The following is a 19725-nucleotide window of genomic DNA, read 5'->3' as shown; positions in this document are numbered from 1 at the left end:
ACTACTTTTTTCTTCTTCTTTAAAACAATATAGCCCCTTTAAAATCTGTCTTATTTGAACAAGAGCTGAACCTGAACTGATTGCATTGTCAAACCTGCTCTTTAAATGATAAAACCTGAATGGATAAACTTTCTGAATCACAAGATATTTCATACTTTCCTGCTTTACAAAGTGAGGCTGTGCGGTGAAGGCTGATTATTTATTACTGTTAAGTTGCGCAACTTTTGTTTTCATGTGAAAATGAGTGACGCCCTGTCTCTCACTCTTCCCCTCCCTTCTTGTTTAGCTTCAAAGAAATACCTACTCTGCTGTTTTCCTCGAGGGAATGGAGCTTTTTAAAAACGCAAAGCCTTTAATCTTTGAAATAAATGGTTAATTTCTGAATGTAACAGCAGCTATCGACAAAAGAAGAACTGTGCCTTATTTAAAGTTATAGGGCCTTTCAAATTTCACTTAATCAAAAAAATTTAGTTTCTACCAACACCTAAGCATTATAATGTAGGTTTATTTTGTATCATGCTGCAAAATTACAGCTCTTTTTAATGAAGGGGACATACAATGCATCTAGAAAGTATCCACAGTGCTTCACTTTTTTTCACATTTTTATCTTACTTACTTACTCCAAAATGGATTAAATTATTTTTTTCCCACAAACTTCTACACACAATACCCCACAAGGACAATCTGAAAAGGTTTTTTGCAAATTTATTAAAAATAATAATAATAAAAAAAAAACCTTAAGAAATACCATGTACCTAATGGTGCTTTTACACATAACGACGGCTGTACGATTAAAGAATGTTTTCTTCAAAATTTGTAATATTTTTAGGTATGTACTTTGTTAAAACTAAATCCACTGCCCATTTAATACAATTCTGCTTGTTCTGGCGCCTTTATGATGCATATAGCTTAAAATATATATATATATATATATATATATACATATATATATATATATATATATATATATATATATATATATACATATATATATATATATATATATATATATACATACATACATATATACACACACACACACACACACACACACACACACGAGGTCTATTAGAAAAGTATCTGACCTTATTATTTTTTTCAAAAACCATATGGATTTGAATCACGTGTGATTACATCAGACATGCTTGAACCCTCGTGGGCATGCGAGAGTTTTTTCACGCCTGTCGGTTACGTCATTCGCCTGTGGGCAGTCTGAGTGAGGAGTCGCCCACCCTCTCGTCGTTTTTTTCATTGTTTAGGAATGGCTCAGAGACTGCTGCTTTGTTTGATAAAAATTTTTTCAAAACTGTAAGGCACAACTGAGTGGACACCATTCGATAAATTCAGCTGGTTTTCGGTAAAAATTTTAACGGCTGATGAGAGATTTTGGTCTGGTAGTATCGCTTTAAGGATGGCCCACGGCACCTGATGGCGATCTGCGCTTCGAGGCGGCAGCGTCTCGCCGTTTCAAGTTGAAAACGTCCACATTTCAGGCTCTGTTGACCCAGTAAGTCGTCAGAGAACAGATAACTTTCAGAAGAAGTCGGCATGAGGAGTTTATTCGGACATTCCATTGTTAACGGACATTTTGTAATGAAAGAACGTGCGGGCAGAGTCGCATGTCGGGCCGGATCCAACCGCGGGGGTCACGACAGGAAAAACACCTCCGTGTTGGAAACCTTAACGGGCAAGTTGGAACATGCCCAAGCTGTTAAACAATTTCTCAGTTACTCACTTGTTGAAAGCCATCAAAAGCCGCCTGAATTTTACAAATGGTTTTCAACACGGAGGTGTTTTTCCTGTCGCGGCGCACACAGATTCGCCGAGTCGTCACGGAAACTACTCGGCGAATTTGCGCGCACATCTTTCATTAAAAAATGTCCTTAAACAGTGGAATGTCCCCATAAAGTCCTCATGCCAGCCTCTTCTGAATCTTCTCTGTTCTCTCACAACGTCCTGGGTGAATTAAGCCTTAAATTAGGATGTTTTCAGGTCGAAACAGGCCGACGGCGCCTGGAAGCGCTGCGGGACATCCCGCTCCGTGGGAAGTCCTTACACCGACAGAAACACCCCATAATCTCTCATCAGCCGTTAAACTTTTCACCGAAAACCAGCTTAATTTCTCGAATAGTGTCCACTCGGATATTCCTCACAGGTCCAGAAAAAATTGGTGGGACCACATCTCACTCAAGGCCTGCTCACAGGGAAATGACGTCACCGACACGCGGGAAAAAACTCACGCATGCGCACGAGGGTTCAAGCATGATTGGTGTAATCGCACGTCATTCAAATCCATATAGTTAAAAAAAAAAAAGGGTCGGTTTATTGTCTAATAGACCTCGTGTGTATATATATATATTTCAGTATGTTAATTTGTGCTTTTTCGAGGGTTTTCAAAATACACAACCCACTCCCCGGACAAAAGCATGCCAAAATGTGCTTAAAAACGTTGATTACTCGCCCCGACATAGTGACATTTCATGGTCCACAGACAGCAAGGGTTAAGAAAAGTATGGTTCGGTTTTGTTGGAACTGCGAGGGATTACTCATTTTTAGAGGCCTCTCTCTGAGTTTCTGTGTGAAGATTTAACACCTTGAAATCTTGTGTTCTTGATGAGCCAGTTGAAAATTGAAGACTACTGTAGCAAGAAATGAAGGACTGAGATACAGCTATACTCTGTCTGCAGAGAATTACTAAGGCTAAGATGCAACCTTTTGAGTAGATTACACCACATAAGCATGTACATTGGTGGACTCATAATTGATATTTATGGGTTTAGACATTTTCAAAGTTTTAAAAACTGCTGATTTAAAAAAGTAAAAAGACCAACAGCGTAGCTGGTGTAATAACAGTTGCTGAATGATAATTAGTTGTGACGATACACTCAGCTCATGAGACAATTCACAATATTGGGTTGATGAGAACGAGATCATACAACATTTAACATGACTTTTAAGGCAAACTAAAAAAAAAAATTAAATATGACCGGAAAATAGTCTAATTTGACTGAAAGTCACAGAATTTAAAACAATGTAGGTGTAATAGAAAATTCTAACTAACCATTTTGAATGTCACTTCAGTTCTACTTTGAGTGTGAATTAAAAGAAAAAAATGCAAACACTGCAGGGTTCTCCCCAGATAATGGAATAATGACTGCCCCATTATACTACCATCCAGCGCTGCTATACTGTGGCATCATGTCCCAATGTTTTACCGTGAGACTTGGTGGGAATCTGACTGCGTGCAAACCCATTTTTGCGGGGAAATTTCACATAAACAACTTCAGCTTTTTATTCTGTTTGCATCCAGACAACACAAACCATGACAAAACGCAAACGTTACACGAAGCCCAGTGATCAGAGGATGGTCTCTGCATCTTTTGTTTCGTCTTTGTGGTGACCACAGCCCGTGCGGGGCACAGCAATCGCCGGTCCATCCGGGGAGGGGGCACGCATCACGGAGGCCGAGACCGCTACACAGCTGACTCGACTGAGGCTGTCTGCCATGAGATCAATCAGATCAGAGGCTAATGCCGCGTTCACACCGGACGGCACGCGATGCCACAAATTCCCATCTCTCGCCTGGCGATGGACGCCCCACCATCGCCCGGTATGTCACTCTGCTTTCACTGCAAAAATTTGCCCCAATGCACCATCAAGTAGGAGGAGCTTCCATTCCGCTCGCCGTCAAGTCAACATGGCAGACCTTGATCACATGGAGCAAGTTGCTGTGCTCTATTTGTTGTGGAAAGCTGACAAACATCGCCAGCGGCAAGCGTCCCTGTGTTCACAACATCCTCATGAGACGTACCCAATTTGGGGAGTTTTATTATTTGCTGCAGGAGCTGCATCTGGATGACTGCCGCTTTCAGTGGTACTTCCACCTCTCCAGGACCCAGTTTGAGGATCTCCTGTCCCAATTGCGCGCGCACATGTGAACAATAAAAAACTGGCTGCCACTGCAGTTCCTCGCTCTCCTCTCCAACTCTATCATAACTGTGTTATAAACCAGTCACCATTTGTTATATTATACGTCTGTGTAGTTAATAAAATGATCTTCACGGACAATTCGTTCATGCGCATGTGAAGAAGAAAAAAACAAAACTGGCTGCTGCTGCAGTGCTGCTGCTCGCTCTCCCCTCAAACTCTGTCACAATTGTGAAATAAAGGACAAAAGGGACATAAGTCCACAGGCTGGCTGCCAGAGACAGGACACGTCCACATCAAGTATAAACTCCAGAAATCTTCACCTCACTACATATCCAGTCCCTGATTGGTCATCGCGGCGCGACAAGATGAAAAAGTTCAGATTTTTCAACTTGGGGAAAAGGGCGATGTGAAGCGATATCGCGCCACAAACCCGCAAATCGCTCAAAATCGTTTTATTTGCATCCATCGCATCGCTTTGCGTGGCTTGAACTTTTGTGGCACCACAACGTGTCCTTCCATAGGGATTACATGGCAACGTGTCGCTGCCATCACTCGCGTGGTGTCCGGTGTGAACGCGGCATATCAATAATGTTAAAGCCGTGGTGACAGGGAACAGGGAGGCTTTTATGAAGAAAACGGCACTACAGAAATCAAAATTCTTCAGGTACGAAGACATACTTCCATTCTTTGAGATTTTGGTGCTAGATAGCGACGTGCATTATGTCCATTCTATGTTTTAAAGGACATGCCACACCGATATAACATTTCCGACTGTTCCCGACAGTGTTTGAGTAAAACATCCCAGCGCACGCTTGACTGGAATGTTGCTGCTAACGTTAAGAACAGAGCCGCAAAATAATTGAAAACTTTACGTAAGTGTGATGTCGTGTTAAGACGTCTCAAGTGATAATTGTTCATTTTGATGCAGTCACGGTAAAAACAAGCCGCTCTCCAATGTGAGAAAACAGTGTGCATGCATAGAAATAGTTCGCTCAGCTTTGTGCATGCTTTTAAGTATTGTCATCGATATAACTGAAAAATAAATAAATACATCTGTGTGATCAGACAGATCAGGCTGTCTGACAGACACACACACGTTGCTAGTACAAAATGACCATTTGTGTGGTATAAAAGTTGACAGATTTGCTGTTTTCTGCCTCAGACTAATTGTTGTGCTCTACTTCAGAGCCACAGTGAATGACTGCTTGTCAACTGTTTTGATTTTCAAAATAAAGCTGTGGCCCAGCTCCCCCCCACACCCCAAAAAACACAGGACAGCTTTTAAATTGACGAGAAATATTGTCACATCTCACCACACCCCTAATGACAACATTTAAACAGGAATCCTAAAAACCACTAAGAGGTTAAGATTTGAGTAATAATGATATTTTGGATTTATCGTTCAGAACTTCTGAAATCTAGGAACATACAAGAACTCAGAAGAGCAGAGTACTTCATACTTCCAAATAAGCATGATAAGAAAACTGACTTCCAGTCAGCCAAGAATCTTCCGCAGGCAATAATGTTTAGTTACAGAACAGTAGTCACATCGCACTATTGGTCTAATTTTTCAGTCCATGTTGTTGTATTTGTACAATGTAATCATTGTATGCTTACCTTACTGGTATCTCTGTCTCGGCATGCTGGTTCACTGGTGGTTTCCCCCGCAATAGTTCTACCAGGCCACAAAGACACATCCATCTGGCGCTCAAACACAGCCTCTACACAAAAACGATACAAGACTTTAGAAACACTGACAGTGTATTAGTACCCAGCCAAGCAGTAAGTGTGCTATTCTCCGTGTTATAAAGTTGTGTCAGGAAAAGCATCTGGAGTAAAACCAAAATCAACATTCAGATCTGCTGTGGTGACCCCAAGTTGAAAAGGGAGAAGCCAAAATGCTTTCTAATCTGAAAAATTCAAAATCAGCATTTTTTATTTTTACAATAAACCAAATGAATGCAATGTGTAACTTGCGTGTAATGTCGAAATCTGGTTTTGTAACAAAATCTCTGCAATTAAACTGAGCTCACAAACACACACTTTTAGTGACGGGAATATGGTCATTCTCTCAGAGGAACCCTTGGGTATGGCTGGAATGATGGCTGTGGTTACTTATGGTGACCCAGATGACATCTATCACAGGCATCATAAAGGTACAACACAATGGAGATTTGGGACCTTTTTCTGAGAATGGTCTACCAAGTATTGCTGAGGGAACACTCCCATAACATCTGGCTGCAGCAGACAGGGGTTACTTTGAAGTCATCCAAGTCCATCCAAGACATCCAAGTCATCACTAACAAACTTGCATTATGCCTCCTTCAGTAGTTAGTTTTTTACTTTTGTACTCAAAGTTCAAATGAATTGCTACAAACATATCACAAGGACAACCAATAAGAAAACAGTTGTGATCGTTAGAGATCACCATTACTTTGTTACAATACCACAGAGGTACATGTACTAAATACTAAATACATTTTTTTCTTCCAACTTAAAAAAAAAACAAAAAAAAACATAGCAAATCAAAAATCAAGCATAAATATTTACAATGAACATATGTTTCAACAACGCAGTCAATCCGCATGGTTATGTAAGAGCAAGTTCATCAGGATAAATCCCAACCAACAATTCCAATATGTGTCAAAAAAGCAACAAGCACATTCAGTAAGACAAATGGCCACATTCCCAATGTCCAAGTAGCTTGACTTAAAATAAAACCACTTTTCCTCAGGTTTTGTGGTTCTTATTAAGTTAAGTGTGAAATAACAAGAGCACGTCAGGGCTCTCCCCAGAAATTTAGAGCATGATGGTGCTTGGGTCACCCGCCACCCAGGGAGGACAAGCTCTAGAATTTTGCCTTTTTCCAATACCAAGAGATTCTGCTTAGTTGCCAACAAACTGAAAATATATTTTCGAGGGATGGGGAAATCTATTCTTTGATGCACTGTGAAATAGATGTAAACAATTCTAAATCCACAAATGTCCATCCATCCATCCATTTTCTTCCGCTTTATCTGGAGTCAGGTCGCGGGGGCAGCAGCTCAAGCAAAGCCGCCCAGACCTCCCGATCCACACACACCTCTGCCAGCTCCTCCGGGGGAACCCCAAGGCGTTCCCAAGCCAGCCGAGAGATGTAGTCCCTCCAGCGTGTCCTGGGTCTTCCCTGGGGCCTCCTCCCAATGGGACGTGCCCGGAACACCTCTCCAGCGAGGCATCCAGGGGGCATCCGGAAAAGATGCCCGAGCCACCTCAACTGACTCCTTTCGATGTGGAGGAGCAGCGGCTCGACTCCGAGCTCCTCCCAAGTGACCGAGCTCCTCACCCTATATCTAAGGGAGCGCCCAGCCACCCTGCGGAGGAAACTCATCTCGGCCGAAAAAGTGCTGATGTCAAACTCTTCTGCCATTTCTGTGGTAGTCAGACGACGTCCCGGATCAACAAAGCGTTTACTTTGGAAATGAACGGCACATTCCACTGTTACAGGAGTTTTTTGTCATGAGAAGACGTGCGGAGAAAATCGCGCGTCGGGACGGAGGCGCAGGGCACAGAACAAAAAGCAACGCCGTGATGAAGCCTCACAGGACATGTTGTGGCATGTCCAGCTCGTCCACAATTTCTCGGATAGTCACAAGACTGAAAAGCCACCAAAAGCCGTCTGAATCTTTCGAATGGTGCAAGAGCTGGGCATGTTAGGGCTTGTCCTGTGAGACCAACACGGAGGTGCTTTCGTCCTGCGACATGAGCGGCTCCGTGGCAAATTTCTCTGCTCCTCTTTCCATTTCAAAAACTCCTGTAACAGTGGAATGTGCCGAAAAAGTGCTATGTCCAGCTGTCTTGCCATTTCTCTGGTAGTCAGATGACGTCCCGGATCAACAAAGCGTTCACTTTGGAAATGATCTGGTCGTTTCAGCTTGTCGATCACCGCTCGGTGCGCCATCCGCCGCTGTGAGCCGTCTTTAATCCAGTTGTAATTGTCCTTAATCTGTGTGATCCCCATAAGATCTTCACCGAAAGCCATCTGAATTTTCCAAATGGTTTCCACTTGGCTGTCTCTCACACTTTCTGAAAAAATTTTGATGAGGCAAAGCGGCAGTCGATCAGCCAATTTCCTGACAATGAAAATCCGACGAGGGGGCTGGACCACTCCTCCCACAAGGCGTGCTCACAGGCGATTGACGCAACCGAAAGGCGTGAAAAAACTCACGCTTGCGCATGAAGGTTCAAGCTTGGCTGATGCAATCACATGATTCAAATCCATATAGTTTTTGCAAAAAATAAAAAGGTCTGTTACTTTTCTAACAGACCTCGTAGAGTGCAAATTTGGTTCCATACATTTGGTACCATTGCACTCTCACATGCACGCCTCGTGCACACGCGCACATGTGATCACGCATACTCGTGCACACGCACCTCGCAAAACATGCACGCGCACCCACGCGTGCTCGTGCACCCATGCGTGCTCGTGCACACACACACAAAACCAATCCACTGTGCTGCCTGGAGGTTGTTAGCAGGAAGAGAGAACAAACGCTGGACTCATTTTTGACGTGATTTTTTATTTTTTTATTTTTTTGCTGCACTGAGGACGTATACAGTCTTATGTTTGTTGTTCACGCACGCACAAGCGCCGACCAGGTTGCGTGTTTGTGCGCGCAGGGGACACGACTCTCCTGAGACATAATTTGAGCTAACTGACATTGCTAATTCTTGTAAGACACACACACACACACACACACACACACACACACAAAACAAATCCACTGTGCTGCCTGTTAGCAGGAAGAGAAAGAAAACCTGGACTCATTTCTGACGTGACTTTTTTTTGCTGCACTGAAGAGATACAGCTGGACCGAGCCGGCTGCTTGGGCGCACGCACGGGACAGCAACATGATGTAACTGATGCTGCCACACACACGCACACACACACACACACACACACACACACACACACACACACACACACACACACACACACACACACACACACACACTCCACTCCCCTGTAAGCCATCTGGATGCATGAAGAGCTGCTAATATGAAACGCTGATGTGATTTTTGGCTGAACTGAGGAACTACACAAAGTTTTTTTTTTTTTTTTTTTTAAATGGAAGTCCGAAGTCAGTGCACAGCATCACTGGACTACACGTCACAATGGAACACCAAAATGCAAGTCCCTTTTCTGTTGTTTATAAATTAATAAAATATCAAATAACAATGATCTATTTTAGTCATTATATAAAACAAATAATTAATGTTTTTACATATGTACATACATACTTACATATGCTTCGCCTCGTTGAATGGTATGTTCCAGCTTTTACCTCATGAAATATTCGTACCATTGAACTCATAAACATTCATTTGTATAATATGCACTGGGTAGCCACTGTGGTGGAGCACACATGCACACCTTTCGTCCCACTGGACCAAACATGCAATTACAATGTTTTCTTCAATTTTAAGAATGTCAGAAAATAAGCAGTTTTATCATTACCATTATCACAATGGATGTTCCTGTTTTATTTTTATTTTATTCTGACAAGTGCAAAGTGCAGCACAGCCAGTACACATGCCCAACACTATGAGGTGAACACAAAGCCAGGACGACGCTGCAGATCCGAGTCTGACCTTTTTCACCGGAGTGGCGATAATCCAAACATGGAGTCAGTCTGAAGCCACATTTACACTGGTGGTTTTAGCAGATGGGATGGGGAGTAACAGCCCCCTGGGTTTTACAATTTAAAACTGGAGCACCGCACTCAGAGAGGAAACCTCCATCAACACTAGTTTCCAATTCCACAAATTTTTACCTTGGAAACAATTTTCAAGGTGAAAGTCCTGTTAGAAGTGGATTTTCATAAACTAAAATATAGATCAAAAGGGCTTTTAAACGTTAAAAATCAAATATCCATTAAATCCACAATACGGATCAAACTTAGTCTATTCATTGAGAGTGACAGTTTGTACCTCACTGTCACAAATGAGAGTGATTGAGGCACTTTTGATTGCGATATAATGCAAAATGTACACCAAATGGGACTTTCAAAATTAAATTCAAACATCCACAAAATCCACAATCAGATCCATATCAGACTTTGTCAGAGGACAGTAAGTGCCAGTCTGCACCTCACTTTCAAATACAAGAGTGATTGGGGCATGTTTGAATAAGATATAATGTAAAATATACATTAAATGGGGTTTTCAATGGTCAATTTAAATGGCCACAAAACCTGTAATCCAGATGATCCAGATCAAACTTAGTCTGTTGATAAAGGATGCATAATGCTCTCAAATATGAAAGAAATGGGTCATTCCATGTCAATTCAACGAGGGCCTCAAGCACTTTGTCTCAGATTTTCTTCAAATTTTAATCAAATATTCCCAGACTATTCAGAACAACAAATCTGAAGTTTGAGGCCTGTAGGCCAAGTAGTTTCTGAGATATGGCCAATTTAGTGTGCATGGGGTCTGCCGTTTTTTTAGGCAAAAATTATGGCCATCATTTCTGGAGCCATGTTCAAGGTAGAATATCTCAGCAAATAATGGACTTAGAGGCCTGAAATTTTCTGTGGCAGTTGTCATGGACACCCAGACTTGGAATATAGTCAAACAAGAGACATTGGGCCTCATGTATCAACGTTGCGTACGGCGATATTTGAGCGTATATGGGGTGTACGCCAAAACGGCTGCGCTACTTGGCATTTATCAATGTGGTCGTTGGCGTACGCTGCGCTGAAAATATACACCAGGTCGAGAGGAGGCGTAAATTATACACCAAAATGAACCAGCGCTGGAATCCACATAAAAATGAAGATGATCAACATGATAAACAGTGCCATTATACAAATCAATGCATATGTTACATAAATAACACTTTCATGATTATACTACATAATAATCAATACAAATTCCTGATTATACTACATAATAATCAATACAAATCCCGCCTTTGCGGGAGTGTTATGCAGCAAGATCCATGGTCACAGCGCTGACAGGAAGGAAAGCGCTGCTCGCCTTTTTCTCCAGACTTCGAGCCTGGAGCCAGAGCAGCGCTGAGCTTAACTTCATGTGGTGTGATCGTTTTAGACTATGAAATTGATAATAACTGTAGTTTCGTCATTCCCTTAATTCGCCCGTGCTGCAACCAGGTTTTGTCATCTCCATTCGGTTGTCACAATAAAATAAATACAGAAATACATTTAAAACAAAGAAATCTGACAGATTAGGCATGTCTTAATTGAGCGAGCAAATATCCACATGTCAAGAATTATTGACATGTGAAAAGAGAATACAGTGGTCCCTCGCTATAACGCCGTTCACCTGTCGTGGCCTCGGAGTCTCACGGAGTATTTAGTCCAATTTTGCATGCCTTTTCTTTTTTTTAACAGTGTTCTGTGTATCTGCTTATAAGAATCTTGTTGCCCAGAAGAGAAAAGACTGCCAACAACTACTCATAACTGTGTTTGTCACACGGAAACAAACACCTGCTGCAGCCAGGTGTGAGTGGGAAAACGCGTGGCGTCAGGACGCAGAGGCCCGATCTGTGAAATACTGGTCAGTCACTATTAATAATTTCTTATGTGTCCGACCTCGTTCGTTGATCATTAAAATTAATTCGTTAGTTCTAAATGCCATCATAATTATTTATAGGAAAACGTTCTATTTTTATTTCTCAAACAAATGTTTGGGCCTGAAAACAGTTTGGTCTTATTTTCCTACTAAGGTTTGAACTTTGAGAGTGTTCACACACGAGAGAAAAGTGAGAAAATGTTCATGCCTGATTGAGAAAGTGTATAAACTGTGTAGTGAGGGGTTTTACAGCCTTAAAACGTCTATAATAATTGTAAAAAAATAACGCTGACTACGTCGCGGTTTCGCGTATTTCGGGCTACTTTTTAGAACGTAACTCCAGCGATTAATGAGGGACCACGGTAACACTTTATTGATTATATACTACAAAACAATTGATACGACGGCCGCTTTTAACGCTCTATTGGCACGTGTCGTGATTGGTGGAGTTCTTTTTCATTGCCGTCTTCCCGACTTCCATGTCGTAAAATGAGGGTGTGTCTGAAGTGGAGTCTGAATATTTATGGGCGTGTTTATTATAATTACGATCGTTTCCACCCACCGCATTTATCAAGATCACGTCAGGCGTACGCCAGAAATGGGCAGGTGCGCACTGCTTGATACATTTCACGGTGACTTTGGTGTATTTCAAGTTTACGCCGTAAATTTATGCCACAAGTGCGCAACATTGATACATGAGGCCCATTGACACTAAACTGTGAAGTTTATGTATGCTCAAACTATGGAAAATATTACATTGACCATTACGAGCATCCATGTTTGAGACACTGAAGCATACCATTACACTCAAAGAAGACTTTCCATTTCTTGGCTCCTTAATGCCAGCTATACTGGCTATGAAATGTGTAAATTTGGCATATCTGTGGTCAACAGTTATTGCGGGAGAAACTTCTGAAATCTGAAAAAAGCATTTTGTGGTCGAATTTTATTAGAAGAAAAGCTCATGTGGGCAGTAAATAAAACTCTTCAAACTGATTCCATTTTGAAGGTACTGATATCTACTTTATGTGTTATAAATATGGCTCTTTATGAAACTCCTTCCTGGTTAATTTAAGGCCACCACCGCCAATAGGACCAGAAGGCCCTTCAAATATTTGTTGAATTGACATTGAATGACCCAAATGTGATCTTTTTGACAGGTATGAATTTTTGAAAATTTGTTCAATGTTAAAGGATAGGGATTTTTTTTCCATTTTCCAAGATTTTTCCTGACTTTGACCTCTGACTTATGACCTTGAAAACTGAATCAATTCTTGCCTATCAGAATATGAATCCCCTGTAAACATTCCATGACAATATATATATAAAAATTGTGGGTTATAGGCTGTTCACAAACAGACAAACAAAAATGCTGCCTCGTTTTCACTCAGGGTCACTACAGCAGATCAAGAATGGATTTGCTTGTTGAATTACATAAAGAAACCAGCAGGGGTGGGGTTTGAACTGGAAACCTTCCACACTAACCACTTGGCTACCACTCCTGCATACAAACAGACAGGGGTGAATTTATTGATTACATCTACCCAGCTTCGGTGGCAAAAGTAATAAATAAATGAGAGCTACAAAGGTCCAAATATGATTGAGCTGTTAAAGAATGCAGTGGCCGAAATGTGTTTCCTGAGGAGGGTGGCTGGTGTCTCCCTTAGAGAAAAGGTGAGAAGCTCGCTCATCTGTGAAGAGCGTGGAGTAGCACCTTGAAAGGAGCCAATTGAGGTGGTTCGAGTATCTGGTAAGGATGCCCTCCGGGCGCCTCCCTAGGGAGGTGCTCCAGGCACGTCCATCTGGGAGGAGACACTGGCGAAGACCCAGGACCCATCTAGTCCAGGATTGGGTCGCCCGGGAAAGGGAAGTTTGGGGTCCTCTACTGAAGCTGTTGCCCAGGCAACCCAATCCCGGATAAGCAGTTGAAGATGAGCGAGTGAGTGAGTGTTAGAGAATGCACTGGAGAGAAATTCATTCCAGATACTTTGACTTGAAAAGTACAGTGAGAAAAAAAAAATCCTGGATGAAAAAAAAACAAAACAAAAAAAACCCCTGCGCAGATAATCGCTTTATAATCAAACTGCAGCCACCTGAATCACAATGGAATTGTGAGGTGCCTAAAGATTCCCACCCTTCAATTTTCTTGTCAGTTCTTCCACTTGACAACATGCCAGCAGCTGTGTGGTGAATGCAGATTAATGATCATTGCTACTATTTGTAGGTACGTGATGATGTTTTCCGATAACTGTGATGAATAGGATGTAAATTAATGTGGGGATTTTGTTTGCACTGTCTGACATGTCATAATTAATGAATTGTCATGATGTCAGCAGAAGTCACAGCAACTGTGCCTACGAAACCTGTTCAGAGCGGTTTGGTGCATGTATCCAAATTCAGTTCCTTCACTAACTTTTCAGCAACAATTCAGTTCATTTTTCGGAAAATCCGTGCTGGACGAACAGACAATTTGAACCCAAGAGCGGGTGGAAATTTGCTGCTACCCGCAGCTAGAATGTTGCGGAAGATAGCTCTCTCAAACAGCTCGGCTTCAAAAACCTCCCGCCTCCCCTCAGAAGCAAACAAAGCGGAGAACAAACAGTGGCAGTTAAGAGGATTCACAGTGGCTCCTCACGTTATCGGAAAACATCGCGGGCTGAATCGGTATTTTACGATACTTGAATTACGTCGGTATCGGAAGCCAATCCCGATACTGGATCAGTCGCAACCTTAATTTTAGTGTTGGTCACCTGATGTTTATTTTCTTTTCAAGAGTATCAACATTAGGCAGGTGAATTATGCATGTACTCCTGAGTGGTGCATAGCTCCTTGGTAGCATGTGAGTGTGCTACTTTATATACCACAATAACAATAACGGTTTAGTCTTTGAAAGCGCAGAAAAAAAAGGCAGGTTTATGTCGAAAAGAGAGAAGAAAATAATTGAGAAGGCAACCACTGCAAATATCAGTCTGGCTTGGTATAACTTTGCTCGGAACAAGGATGGCGAGCCCTCTGTAAAACACTTACGGTTTCGTCTAGAGTATAGAAACTGAAAAGAAAAAAAAAAAACTTGAATCGTGAAGTGCATTATGTGGAAAAATGTGAGACAATATGGAAATTGCAAAAGCTGAAGTAATGTGCTCATCGTTAAGGAAATCCTACCATAGTACTGCAAAGCTTGACCATTGGTAAAGAAGAGAGAGAGAGAAAAAAAAACTTCATTGAAAAATACTAGCCTAATTATTTTCCCCCGGTTAGAAGGTATATCATAGAAAAACACGAGCATATTTACAAAAACAAAGTTCAGGATCACTCAGTTTCAGTGCCACTCATTTCCTTGCTGCCAACTACATGATCCAAACAATATATTTGGGTACAAACAAATTTAATGTACACATTTACTATTAAAATTATCACTGGCAGATCTCAAAGTACATGTGCATCGACTGCTTTCTTGCAAGTCTGTAGTGTCCAATTCCTTGGACTGGTGTAGGTCATCCTATTAATGCAGGGTTTGTGCTTATGGCACTATGGGGGAGGGAACCAGTTCGGCACTGGCTCTGCTGTGATTGGCCGTTTCTGGAGAACGAGGTTTGACTGACAGCCGTCCTCTGACAAGGAAGTCAGTTGGAGACGACAGCGTTAAGCGATTATCACCTCGTTTCTGCTTAAAACTTCACTCCAGACATCATCTATTTCAGCGACAGATCTCTGAAGCTTCTGTACAACAATCATTTCCACATAAATTCAGCATTACTTCATAACAAATTACAGAAAGTCCTAAAAATCACCTCCTAACACTCGTCTAACTTTTCTGCATTTTGTTATGTTACAGCCTTATTCAAAAAAATGGAAGAAATCCATTTTTCCCCTAGAGATTATACACATAATGCCCCATAATGACAATGTGAAAAAAGCTTTTTGGGATTTTTCCAAATTTATAAAAAAAAAAAAAAAAAGACCAAAACTTTCAGAAAATCAAAATGGCCACATCTGGGTACTTTCAGTGACTTTTGATATTACAGATATTCTGAATGGCTAAAAGTTTGCTGTTCTAGAAAAAGTAACCAATGACATTGCATGTTTTATCTTGCAGTACAGCAAGCATATACGGAAAGGTTTAACTCACACAGATGGCCCCACTGCATATCGTGACATTGACAAGAACGGGATGGCAACACCCCCCCCCCCCAAATTTTCACCAATCTCAGAAATGGCCCACAAATCCAGAAAAAGTCAGAAGTCTGCGGATCCACAGAAAATTCTCATGTCTGTATCCAAACATTAAAACAGCTTGCTGGACCTGGGAACACTGAAAATCCCAAGTTGGAAACATCTGAAAACTGTTCAAGTCATCAAGTCTGAAAACAATATGGACACATGCAGTAACATATCTGAGCTTTGCTGTCTTTACAAGGAAGACAAAAATATCTTATGAAGCTATTTGGGGGGATTTTGCAATACCTACATCAAATACAGTGCTGTGCAAACGTTTTAGGCATCCCACAGTTATAGTAAAAGTAGCATTTGATGTCAGGATGCACCCAGTGGTGGTCACAGCTAACCAAAAAGTTAGCTTCGATGACAGCTAATCAGCTAACTGAAAAGTTGTCTTTTATAAAGCTAAACCGATAAACCGCCCAAAAATTTATCTGAAACTACAGCTAACCGATAGCTTTCAGTACTGTCTATGTACACTTGGAACTACTAACAAGCTGATTTTGAGTTTTAATACCACGATCGCTTTTTGTAGCGTCAAACGTGACCACAGACCCAAACAATGAGTCATTACTGGAAGTTCCTGTTTACTACATATTTAGCAGCAGTGAAGCAGTTGAGAGGAGCTAAGCTCAACTCTACACACACAAAAAAACACAAGCAATTATTCCTTAACAGAATATAGCAGTGCCACTGTGAGGCAGAGGTCTTGAATAATAAAGCAGTTTTGACTTATGGTTTTGATTTAAAATCAAATTAATCCGGATAGAATCACTTCATTAATGTTAATTCTGTCATTTGTACAAAGTTAAAATACAACACATATCTGTTAATTTTAAATAATGCACTAATTCTGAAGTGTTGTAACAAACACATGCCAAAGGGATTATGGGTAAAATGAGCCTCTGCTAACACTGACTGGTTGACTCATTCATTCTATGTAAAAACCAATACGTTAACGTGATGTGACGTGCATGTTGGTATTTACATATAAATGTGCTTTTGCAACATATGCCATTATATATATATATATATATAAAAAGCCATTTGCAAAAGCCAAAAGTCAAGTTGTGATTAGACAACCGCCTCATATAACCGGGGTCAAAATGCATAAAACACTGCCATCTACTGGTGCCCAGATGCTCAGACCCTTACCCATAATCCTTTGTGCACCAGAGGTTTTTTTTTTTTTGGCTCAGAGAGTTGCTGCAGTTTAAACAGCAAAGAGAAAATCCACGACAACAATTGTAAATGAACATTATACAACCAAAATGTACATTTTTATTTCTTTAGCTGCAGCAAGAGGCTGCGACAACTCTCTGGCGTGCAAAGGATTATGGGATAACTCAATACTTGGAAAATACTGCCATGAACACTACTGGCCAGTAGATGGCAGTAGTGTTTTCACAGTATCATGCAGTTTTCACGGCAGAGACCGTGAAAACTTGCCAAAACAAATATTCCAAATAATCTGTGTCTGCTACGCCTACATTTATTCTGTGTGGAATTTAATGAACACAAACTGAATTTCAGACATCTTATATTACTCTGGAACAAAGATGACAAAGTGTTGTAAAGGACAATAAGCACGACGTTAAGGAGCAAACCGGAACTTGCAACTCACAGCGATTCCAACTGAAAATAATGAAGAAGCAACCTGAGCTGCTTTTGGCATTTTTACATAAAACAAACACAATAACAATGTCTATAAACCCAGAGAATATATTCACTAGCGTCTTAGGCACAAAATACTAAAAGTTTGTTGTCCGTGTGAAGCCTGATCAGAGTGTCTCAAATGCATTTCTCCTGTGGTGAACTTTTACCCATAATGCACTGTGGAGACAGCATGTCCACACTAAAACCTTCAAAAATAGTGCAAACTTTAAAACTAAAACATATAGCTGATATTTTCACTTTATAAAACTTCAGAAGTGACGTTAATTTAAATAACATGTCTGATATTGCCGGTAAGTTAGTATGGTGTCAAGAGCAATTATCTTGTGACCAGTTCTCCTCTGACTGCAGAGGATAGAGCGGTTTCTCCTGAAACCAGCTCTCCTCTGTTTGCACAGAATAGAGCTGTTTATCTGCTACAAAACATTTAACAGATAAGCACTAAATTCTTTGATATCAGACTTAATAAATGTTTTTATCTGTTAAAGCTTTATTCACTACGCCCGCAAAAACATGTTAGTTATCTAAAAATTATCGGACCAAAATTTATTGGAAGATAATTGGTCCGTTGATGGTTTTGAAAGTTATCTGAAAAGCTAATCCAATAATGAAAACATTAGCTTTGATAATTAGCGGAACTGTGCCCAGCACTGGATGCACTGCAACACAATTTTTCACTTCTGAACCGATCCCGATACCTGAATTTGGATATCTGCCGATACGATACTTTTCCAATTCAGTACCAGAGCTCTGCTTGCTTTAATATTATTATTTTCATTATTTTTAATTTAATATGAGGATTTTCTTAAAAAGGAGACCTTAAAGTTCAGCTACAATTTGCCAGAAGGTGTATCTAAGAGGAAATCCTAGATGTTTTTGTTAAAGAATTAAGTACTTTTATTTTCTTTATAGACTTTTATAGCCTTATTTTTATAGATTTCAAGAGAAAAGACAGCACACTCTCACCCGTGTTTCGTTTGTAAGCATTACACAAACCAAAACAAATACACAAAAAATTTAATAAATAAAAAATTGAATCCAAAACACTGTCAACTTTATCAAAAGCAGTAAATCACACTAGTAATAGTCATAGTTTATGTCTGTATTATATTTATAAACTTGAAAACACTTCTGGTTCACAGGTCAATGCATACAAACGAGCTGCCGATGCCATTCACCCTGGTAAGAAGACGCTATTTTTGACGCAACAAACAACAACAACAGCTTTAAGAGCCGAAATAAGTTACACTGTGAACAAAAACAGTATGTTAATTCAAAAGTCAGTATTTTTATATATTTAAATTATATTAATTTATTTTTCATGCATTTGTTTTGTGTTTGTGAACGCAATACAGGTGAGCTGTTATTTACATTAATGGTCTATAAATACAATACAGAGTTTTACTGTTTTTAATGAAGATGATGACCGTGTTTGAGATTTTATTTTTTATGCGTTTCCTTACCACTGTTACTCTGGGGGTTAGTAAGGTTAGACCTTACTTGTGTGAAGCGCTTTGAGGCAACTCTGTTGTGATTTGGCGCTATATAAATGAAATTAATTGAAAAAATGCGTTTGTTTTGGTTTGTGTAATGTTTACGAACGCAACACGAGCGAGCCATTCCTGTAACAATTTATAAATATAATACAGAGAGAAACTGTGGCTATTAATATTGCAATTTACTGCTTTTGATAAAGATGATGACCATGTTTGGGATTTTATTTTGTGTTTATTTTTTGTTTGTTTTGTGCTTGCGAGCGCAATACAAGTGAGCTGTAACTCCATTAACGGTTTGTACAAATAATTAGATATAAACTGTGACTTCTAATACTGTGATTTACTGCTTTGATAAAGATGATGACAGTGCTTGGGGTTTGATTTTTTATTTTTTTTGTTGTTATTTATGTTTCATGGGTTTGCTTTGTTTTTGTGATCCTGGGAATGCGCGGTTTGTATGAATTGACCTTTGAACTTAACCACCATCCTCTGCGGCGCTTAAACTCAAAACTGGCTTATTTGCACAGTACATCATTCTCACACACACAGTATTGAAAAGTGTCACTTTTTTATACTGTCCTGGGATTTTTTTTTTTTTTTTATATCTCCACAGACGCTAGGAAGGCTATGGGTTGCTGCGGAGCCACGTCACTTCCGGCGAAGTGGCCAATCCGAAGGCGACTGGCCGCCCAATGAAAACAAGCTCAGGTTGCATTGATTGTCTGTTAAAATCAGCTGGTTTTGTCTCTAGCTTGTTTCTAAAAGCCAGCTGATGGCTCTCATTGCCCGGACCAATGAGCATTATACACCAAGCTGACCTGACATGAACCACTGG

The 19725-nt window shown here is 40.5% G+C and overlaps 1 protein-coding gene across 2 annotated transcripts in view; it reads right to left on the bottom strand.

Moving 5' to 3' along the window:
* si:ch211-89o9.6 (Krueppel-like factor 12) overlaps positions 1 to 19725 on the bottom strand; it is a 62462-nt gene that overhangs the window by 41901 nt on the left and 836 nt on the right. For both annotated transcript variants that reach the window (XM_034189223.1, XM_034189224.1), the window contains exon 2: positions 5548 to 5651. In XM_034189223.1, the coding sequence (XP_034045114.1) occupies positions 5548 to 5651 (104 nt within the window). The remainder of the gene's footprint in view (positions 1 to 5547; positions 5652 to 19725) is intronic.

The sequence above is a fragment of the Thalassophryne amazonica genome, chromosome 15 (assembly GCF_902500255.1).
Source record: "Thalassophryne amazonica chromosome 15, fThaAma1.1, whole genome shotgun sequence".
NCBI classification, from domain to species: Eukaryota; Metazoa; Chordata; class Actinopteri; order Batrachoidiformes; family Batrachoididae; genus Thalassophryne; species Thalassophryne amazonica.
This window is presented reverse-complemented; position numbering and strand designations above follow the sequence as displayed.